This window comes from Carassius carassius, chromosome 28, assembly GCF_963082965.1.
Source record: "Carassius carassius chromosome 28, fCarCar2.1, whole genome shotgun sequence".
In the NCBI taxonomy this organism is placed as follows: domain Eukaryota; kingdom Metazoa; phylum Chordata; class Actinopteri; order Cypriniformes; family Cyprinidae; genus Carassius; species Carassius carassius.
In genome coordinates this window covers 31,405,160-31,415,086 of record NC_081782.1, presented here as the reverse complement: position 1 = coordinate 31,415,086, position 9,927 = coordinate 31,405,160, and the positions used below count along the sequence as shown (strand labels likewise).

The following is a 9,927-nucleotide window of genomic DNA, read 5'->3' as shown; positions in this document are numbered from 1 at the left end:
TATTATTTGACTATTTCTGTCTATTGGAAACTGAAGATCCACCTGGCACGGACATCTGATGGGACTTTGAATGGTCATGACGCCTCTGGCTGTGATCCTCTGTGTCTCATACAGCTGGTCTAGGGTTAGTGAGTCTAGAAGGCCTGGGTGCAGGGGGAGGCGCACAGGAGGAGAGATGGAGGAGGGGAGGAGGAACGCAGAATGGACAAAAGTTGAGTGGAGGAATGTGAGTTTGTCTGAAGGAGAATAAAGGCGCCCTGGTGGGAGTTTTGGAGGCAAAAATAAATTCTGACTTAAAAAAAAAAAATAATAATAAGCGTCGTGATTCCAAAACACAACTCTGGTTGGTTGGGGAACTCTGCAGCGCTTTTTTTCTTTTTTGGCTTTAGGCGCTCCAGCAGCCTTCTTCACGTTCAGGATTAGAGGCCACTAAAAACTTTGATCTTAAAGAAGCGGAAAAGTAATTTTAAAGAGAAGAAAGGAAGAATTAACTGCTTACGCTGCTGTTTTGGGGACAACTTGACAGCTGCTATTTTAATTTTGTTCTTTCTTTTTGCTGAGGAGTCTGTTTTTGCTCAAGAAGGATCGCTCCTCTGTGTAAAGTTGAGGCGCAGTGTGAGCTCGCGATGCGATGGTGATGCGATCCGTCTCTGATTCACACACGACCAAGATCACGACACCGAGCGGAACAATGAGCGGCTCGAGCTTACTGGCTCTGCTGCTCGCGACACTGATGCGCCACGGCTCCGCAGAGATGCTGTCAGGTGAGAGAAACACACCAGTCCGAGCCTAAAGCGTCACAAAAACCCTGTACACTCTAACGGAAAAAAGATAACAAGTATCACTTCGAAAACAACGTATTTCACTAAATAAAGTTACAAAAAGTACACAAATTTTATGTTTGATATGATAAAACAATAGTGTTAAAACGAAGATCAGTTTTGCTTGAACATGTCCGTAGTTACATATGATAGACTACAGCTGTGGATATCCTGCTGTTTACTTGAGAGGAACTTTTTATATTCACTAAAATAACCCTGCCACCAAAATAAGTGTAAATAATTGCAATTCAGATAAATGTATGTATTTCTGAGAAAAGCTGAAGTGTCCACTGTACAAGCATGTTTTGAATCTTATTTATCGTCAGTGCATCTTATTTTGGGGCGGTCAGTAACAAATAGTAAAAGACACTTGACAATACAGTTCACTTTGAACACATCACATCATCTTGTTCTGTGTTATTACTTTTTTCTTTCTTTCTTTTTTTTTAAACAATGGGACTTACTGTTTTCACCTCACAGAGAGAAAAAAATCCTACATTGAAGGAGGGGCCTGAGGTAATGCAGGAGACAAGAATATCTTATTTTATCTTACAACACCCTAGCAATGCCCTAACAATAACACTGCAGGACCTTAGCAACCAACCACAACACTCTAGTAACCACATTGCATCATAACAGAGGCTTTTGCACAGGCAAGCATCCTTCATACTCTCTGTCTACATTGTCTTGCACAAGATAATGGCTTTAAGGTTTTTCTAGACAAACTTACAGTCTAACTGTGTCTGTGAGCGGCCCTTATGTGTGATGTGAAATTGAGTGAAGACTCGGGGCGTGATGTGATGTCTGGCAGACTGGACACTTATCAGACTCTCACATCGAAGCTCTCAGACTCTGAAGACGGCAGTCTAAACACGCAGCGTGGATGAGGGATTCAGAAGGAATGTGGCTCAGGGGCCATGCTGAATCAGATCAGACAGAGGACATGATGGATTGAGTTTGGGCCAAAGGGACGGATGAGGGGGGAATTTTAATAGAATGGGATAAAAAGGCACAGAGGGTTGGTGGAGAAGTGAAAACAAAGGAGGAAAGGAAGAGTGATTTGTGTTAGTTTGGTGATAATGTTAATGATAATGGAGAGGGATGTTTGCGGGCTGCTTGTCCTGCTGGTTAGTAATTGATTTTTACTGATGATCAGTGACACTATAACATTTTACAACACCTTACAAAATAACGTTAAGGAGGACAGCCTGCTCTCATTCATTACTTGTAGGTAATTCTACGTGACATATATAGGAAAACATACACTTCTGTTCTTTGGATAGATGCAAAAATGTACAATATGGACCTATTGACAGCATCTAAAGTGTAAACATCATTACATATTTACAGCTGAAGAAATTTGTAATATTTTTCACAAACTTTAACATTATAAAGATATTTGATAGTTGCACTCTCACAATTTTAGAGATACATTTTAGATCCCTTAACCCTACTCAAACATATAAATAAACACTTTATAGAGAATATAAAAATATATAGGCCCATATAATGGACAGAAATATGTAGACCCACAATGACAATTTTAGTAACAAACAATGTAGCACTGAAAAGATATCTTCAATTTTCCAACTCAGAACCTAACCACAAAACTTTTTTTTAAAAATATGTACAGTATAAAGAAAAACATGACACATGTAATCACAATAATTAATTTATTTTGTAATTCTCAGAAGTGGTACTGAAAGTAGTCCAGTCTCTCTCATCTAACACACATCTGAGGTCTCTGATGACTGAATCAGGGGTGTTTAATTAAGGAGACATCTTAAACGTGCAGGATAGTAGTCATAAACAAGGATTTGTACACATTTGGAAATTTACAAATACATAATAATAATAATTAATATTAATAATAAATAGTTTTAGAACAAGTTAATACACCAGTATTACATGTTTCAGTGTATATGCGAACGTAAGTAAATGTACGTGTGGTGGAACAACACCTTATATAAAATACATTCAAATCAAAGTTCACCTTTATTTCTTAGTTATTCATTGCAAATAAAATGTCACATAGGGGCTACCTTTATTTTCAATAAAAGCAGTTCTTGCCGGATTGTTTCTTTTTGTTGAGTAGACAAGAATGCAGGAGTTTCTTGTTGTTGAATACAAAGTATCAAAATAGGAGGGTAGCAGCATTTTATGATTACTTTACACACACAGATTCAAAGGAAAAGAGAAAGACAGTTCTGGTCACAACTGACCGCACACTGTCAGGCCATCATAAAAGGAGAGATGTTTAAAAGAACAAGTAAAGCTAAACGCCATTGTAGCAATATAAAGAAAAAACTAGCCATGACAGGAGGATTTGGTGGGCCTCATTTTAAATATCAACTTGGGACCCGCATCTCTGCATATGTGTACGTGTGTGTGTTCTCCTAACCCTTTCCTGAAAGACTGACAGTGTCCACATGTTGCTCATCTTATTCATATCTAAACACACTTTGGATGGACTGAAAGGAATGTTAAACTCTTAGTCCTGTAACTCAAACCTCTAAGTGTATTTGTTAAGTTTGCACCTGAATGTGGAATGAATCATTTATTTATTTTTTTTTTTTTATTTTTTTTTTTGAGCCTTTTCCAAACATCAGTCTGATTTCTTCTTGAGAAAACAGGCACATGCAGATGAGATGCCATGTCACTCTGGATGAAATAATCTTCATGGGGTCAAAGGTTATGGGTCAGGGCAGTGTCTGACAGCCTTGAGAAGATCCTAAACTGGAGTTATTAAGCAGGAAGGAATTCGGAATGAGTTGCATCATCCGTAGCGAACCTACACGAAACTGGCCTAATGCTGGATTACACGCCTCTGCTATCTTTCCGGCTTCAGCTGCAGAGCTTGTTATCGGCTCCATGCCCACACGGGAATTTAAAACATTTCAGTCCTCTAGGCAGATGGAAAAATGCTTGGAACCAATAGAAAGTGTTGAACAGAGAGCCAATCTACCATCCTGTGCTCATAAAAAGTCCATGCGAGACAAAGTTGTGTGTGTTTTTAAATACCTCCCTTTGGAATACAAAATCAGTTCACAAAGTTACACCACCCCAATGGCATTGACAAGGAGTTTTGACTGAAAAGTTCATTTGATGTTTACTCATACTACAAGGAAGCAAAAACTCACTTAGACTTAAATGGAAGGAATTGAGCCGTATCTTAATATGAAAATAACATTGATGGACTCGTAGTGACCACCAAGAAGCAGGGTGGTCCTCAGTCCCATCACACCGGGTTCAGCTCATCAACTCATCTGTGAGACTAGGGACCAGGGTTGGGAACCACTGATGTAGAACTGATCTAGTTTAATATAGACATGATTTTTTAATCTTCAGAAAAGATGACAAAGCCCTCCAATATGATGACCAACTCTTCAAACTACAGCAAATAACATGCCATTAACAAAAAAACGCAAAGCCAAAAAAACACCATCATTTTGTGGTCATGTACCATGGTAGTAGTTTGGAGCACCATATAATGCCGTAACATGGCAATAATTCAGCACAAAAGTACCACACATTTGTTTAACTCAACTGCTCTTCAAAGCAAACAGAGGTTATGGAAGTCAAAGTGTTAAACTGGACTTTACTGTTAACCTAATGGTTTCTCCATGATTTTCCTGCACTGTGTAGGGTTACATTTCGTGGAGAGCCCTAAGAACGTGACCTCCTCTCTTGGGAAGCCAGTGGTTGTCCAGTGCATCCTGCGAGCGGACAGCGAGGGCCAGGGACCACTGGATGTGTTCTGGCTGAAGGAGGGACAGCCGCTGGAGTTTGCTGACACCAACCAGATGCAGTTCCCAGAAGATGAGAACGGCTGGGTGGTTATTAGTGAACTCAGGTAGGAATACCTATTTCCACTGTCCATGATCAGTGTTGCAGAAATCCAGCATGTTACATTATTGCCTTAATGCCCAATAAATGTACTGAATTATGATATCTCATTAATTTGTATGGAAAGTAGTGTGATAGGTTTGCTTATGTCAGTTTTTCTCACTGGCAATTTGCTGAGACTCCAAAATACAAGCACTACAATTGGTTTGCAGGTATATTTTCTTTTGTAATATGACCCTCTTATCAGTAAACAGATTTTGTTTATTAGAAAAATTGGTAACACTTCAGAATAGGGATACATTCTCACTCTTAAAGGGTTAGTTCAACCAAAAAAATCCAGAAACGTTCACAAAACTAATTTCCACAAAGACTCTTACTGCATGTTATGGTTATTAAACATTATGAAAACCATTAAAACTTCACATTCATGAGACTTTATTTGCATCACAATTTAAAACAAACAAACAAAAAAAAAAACCTTGAAAAAAAATATAGATTAAGATAATAGGCTAAAACTGCCATATGAAAAACTAGAGATTGTACAATAAATAGGATATTAACTTGGAATGTTTAGAGTACATTTAAGGATGTGTGCATTATGCCATAAAAATTAAAACAATTTAAAAGGTGGTTTATTGTTGCTTGTTATCAAGGCCTAGTTCTAACACATATTTTGGCATTAGTCACATTAAAGGGTTAGTTCACCCAGTAATCAAAAGTATGTCATTAAATGACTCTCATGTTGTTCCAAACCCGCAATACCATCTTCGGGACACAGTTTAAGATACTTTAGATTTAGTCCGAGAGCTCTCAGTCCCTCCATTGAAGCTGTGTACGGTCTACTGTCCATGTCCAGAAAGGTAAGAAAAACATCATCAAAGTAGTCCATGTGACATCAGAGGGTCAGTTAGAATATTTTGAAGCATCGAAAATACATTTTGGTCCAAAAATAGCAAAAACTACGACTTTATTCAGCATTGTCTTCTCTTCCGTGTCTGTTGTGAGAGAGTTCAAATCAAAGCAGTTTGTGATATCCGGTTCATGAACGAATCATTCAGTTCACCAAATCGAACTGAATCGTTTTAAACGGTTCGCGTCTCTAATACGCATTAATCCACAAATGACTTAAGCTGTTAACTTTTTTAATGTGGCTGACACTCCCTCTGAGTTCAAACAAACCCAAATCCCGGAGTAATTCATTTACTCAAACAGTACACTGACTGAACTGAGAGAACTGAAGATGAACACCGAGGTCATTTGTGGATTAATGCGTATTGGAGACGCAAACCGTTTAGAACGATTCAGTTTGATTTGGTGAACTTGTTCAAGAAGATCCGGTTACATCGAATGATTCGTTCGCAAACCGGATATCTCAAACTGCTTTGTTTTGAACTCTCTCTCACAACAGACACGGAAGTAAAGACAATGCTAAATAAAGTCGTAGTTTGTGCTATTTTTGGACCAAAATGTATTTTTGATGCTTCAAAATATTCTAACTGACCCTCTGATGTCACATGGACTACTTTGATGATGTTTTTCTTACCTTTCTGGACATGGACAGTAGACCGTACACAGTTTCAATGGAGGGACTGAGAGCTCTCGGACTAAATCTAAAATATCTTAAACTGTGTTCTGAAGATGAACGGAGGTCTTACGGGTTTGGAACGACATGAGAGTTATTAATGACATAATTTAGATTTTTGGGTGAACTAACTAACCCTTTAATGTCACAAATTATGAAAGGCTTGAAACGTATATTTAATAATTTGCTTATTTATTAAATATAATGGATATAATTTTCGGCATGTAATGGGCTCTGTATATGGAAATAAAATGTGTTAAAAAAAGGCCACATAATGAATACATATGTATGACCTGCTGAAATAAATAAAGGTAAGAAAAACATCCATTAATTATTTATTTCAGCAGGTCATACATATGTATTCATTATGTGGCCTTTTTTTAACACATTTTATTTCCATATACATTTTTTTAACACATTTTATTTCCATATACAGCCCATTACATGCCGAAAATTATATCCATGAGTTAAGAAATGTATCACTTTTTATCGCTCCTTTGTATTTAATAAAACATTTAAATAATAATAAATCCGTTTAATTAATTCATTAATAAATATGGTTTCATATACAGAGTTTGGCCGTGCGGGAGATTGGGGGAATCCATAAAATGTAATAAATAAATAAATAAATTAGACAACACAATACAACTTAAGAATTTTGTCATTTAATTAGAAAACAACCCCTGATTCACAACATTATTTCCAAACACTGAAATCAGGTAGAGCCCTACATGAGCCCTAAACCGAAGCCCAATAGCAACCCTTGGCCCACAGCTGACCTGTGTCCTCGGCCCAAGTCCGACTGGAGCTCGTGTCTCTTTTCTCTCTCTCACCATTAAAATAGTTCAAAAGTTATATTTTTTATTGTTTCATTATTAATTAATTTAGAAAAGTGTTTGAAACTTTTTTTTAAAAGTGATTTAATGAATGCGGATAGCGGCAGACAGCTGAGTTGATCACGTTTGATCAATTTAGCCTTCTCAAATCATCACAACTTGCTTACAATAAAATATGTAGATATAAAACACTTAAAGCATATTACAATGTTAGTTTATACATTTAAAAGTGCACTGTTAGGCATATATCTAAGCAGAGAGTGGAAGTTAATGTGCGGAGGCATCAGTGCAATCATATCAATCTGTTCTTCATGACAGTGGAAACAACTTGAAGTACGCCGTCATTTTTGCTCATACAGATAAGACTAATATTCCATTCGGAACTGTAAATGGTATACCCTTATTCATAACAAAACATTGTGCTTCTGTAAAATAGAGAAAATAAACCGTATGCGCAAGCTCAGGCTGAAATGCAAAGCTCTAAAAGCAGGTGCAGTTTAGCTTTGCAATGTCCGAAACTGATGGTTTATATACACAATAAGCTAAATATAATGTATATATATATATATATTTCAGATTCAGTCCAACTGGAGGGGGTTGGTGTTTGGGGGTAGTTTTAGCTTGTGGGGGATGAAATAAAGGTGTGAATCTCTTGCTCTTTCGTATGAAAAGTCTCTGACGAGCATTTCAAACTTGCATAGCAGGTTTAGGCATAGTGTCTGTTTTACAAATGCCTCGTTTGGTTTAGCTTTGCAATTTTTGCAACAACATACAGAGTATTACATACAATATAATATGGTTTTGTTTTTTCCCAGGAGACATGAGGTGCCTCTGAGAGAGAGACAAAATAAACTGTCTGAAAGTGTAATTTCTCCGTTACGGACCGTTCTGAAAGCAGAATTTATGCAAACACATAAAAAGCTTTAAAAACTTTTAACAGAGATGTCTAGAGGGGCTTTAATAGGGCTGCCCCTCATGTAATATTTTTTTAGTTACTAGTAGTCATTAATTTAAGTCGTTATTAAACTAATCACACGTTTATATTAAATTAACACAGTCTAATCCAGAATGAGCCTTAATATATTCCACGCTCAAGCATACGCATTAAGTTGCCACAAAGCACAGGCAGAAGTCACATAATAATTGTGAAAAGGAGACATTTTAATTATTTATTAATAAACTTATGTTTTCTTGTCGGCTGCAAGATGACATTCACGGAGCTGACTCTCTCCACATGGACACGCCTTTAAATAGAACTGCAACCTTCACAGATTACATAATCAGGGAGTATTTATTCTTTCATTTTGAATTGGTTCATTTAAAAGTAGACATTTCAAGCTTTCTGTAGATATATTTCTCATGTATGTAAGGCACCCCAATTTAATATTATTTCATTATCAGGAAAAAATTCAAGTGATCATGAGTGTTCAAAATAAAGGACAGGTAACGAATAACATACTATGTGCGTTTCAAAAATGCATGATGTTTTATTAAAGGAATTTTAAAATATAAAAATATATATACTTGTGACAAATATAGGCTTAATATGTGAGAATATTGACATTTTGCATATAGATCCATGTAGCCTAGCTCACTAAAACAGTCTACCACTTTTAATGCTCCGATTAAAAGTAAACCACCATTTCTTTAGGATAATATAACTGTCATGATCCGGTATTTGAACTGCTGTTAATTCACCACACAAACGTTCACGCTACACAATACACCCTGGACTACATTTCCCATGATCCATTGCACCAATCACAGGTTCACCTGATAACAATCACACCAGCACCTGAGAACAATCACTCACACACAGAGCACAATCATCAGACACACTTTATAAGCATTGGACTTCTTCTCACACACTGCTGAGTATTGTTCTGCACATATCCCTCTCCTAGCGATAGCTGCGATACCAAGCCATTCCGTGTTTGTTTTCATAGTCTTGTCTTAGTTTCTAGCTTTATTAGTCTTGTTTCTCTTTCTAGTTTTCATAGTTTAGTCTTTTTCTTCCCTTGCCCTGTTACTCATGTTTTGACCCTTTGCTCTGTATTCTGGATTACCTCTCTTGCTTAGCCCTCTGGATATTGTTCGTTCATCGTAGACCCACGCTTGCCCAAGGATTATTCTTGTGTCTTGCCCTCTATAAACCTGTTTGCCATTGTTTGACCCAAGCCTGTTATGACCCCGTTTCTTTCCAAAATAAACTTGCACATGGATCCACATGTTTCACGTCTCATCAGCCCTGTTACAGAAAAACATAATTCATATTATATAAATAATACTGCATACTTGTTAAATATTTCAAATCTAAAATATGGTGTAATACTTTGTAGCTTAGAGAAAATATAAACTCAAGGTCATAGGCTTGATATTTATCCTGCTTGAATTCATTCTAAGAAACGCACAACTTCATAAGTAGGCCTACTAAATTTTCATCTGTTAATATTAAATATTTTAACTACAGTGTTTATCTTTCATTTTCTCCGACTGCAGCAGACAAATGTAATAAATCAGTGAGGCAAAGCTGATGGCTATTTGCGAAAATGTGCTTTGGTGTTTATGTTTGATAACTTGTGGTCAAAAGCTGCAAATGCATTTTTCACCCGCGGCTGCACTTGTGGCAGTAGAAAGCACACTCTGGTTGGTCACCTACTGTAGGGCTTATTAGCATGCCTATCATTAACATGTTAGCTGTTTATTAGTACTTATAAAACAAATATTCTGCATGACCATATTCTACATCCCTAATCCTACTCAATACCAAAAACTTAACAACTACCTTATTAACTATAAATAATCAGCTAATTAGTTTATTGAGGCAAAATACATAGTTAAT

General features: G+C 36.8%; 1 protein-coding gene across 1 annotated transcript in view; it reads left to right on the top strand.

The window, feature by feature from the left end:
* The first annotated feature begins 631 nt into the window (after nucleotides 1–631).
* Nucleotides 632–9,927, top strand: part of LOC132108330 (tyrosine-protein kinase receptor UFO-like) — a 55,037-nt gene continuing 45,741 nt past the window's right edge. The window contains exons 1-2 of the mRNA XM_059515034.1: nucleotides 632–764; nucleotides 4,467–4,674. Coding sequence (XP_059371017.1) covers nucleotides 632–764; nucleotides 4,467–4,674 — 341 coding nt within the window. The remainder of the gene's footprint in view (nucleotides 765–4,466; nucleotides 4,675–9,927) is intronic.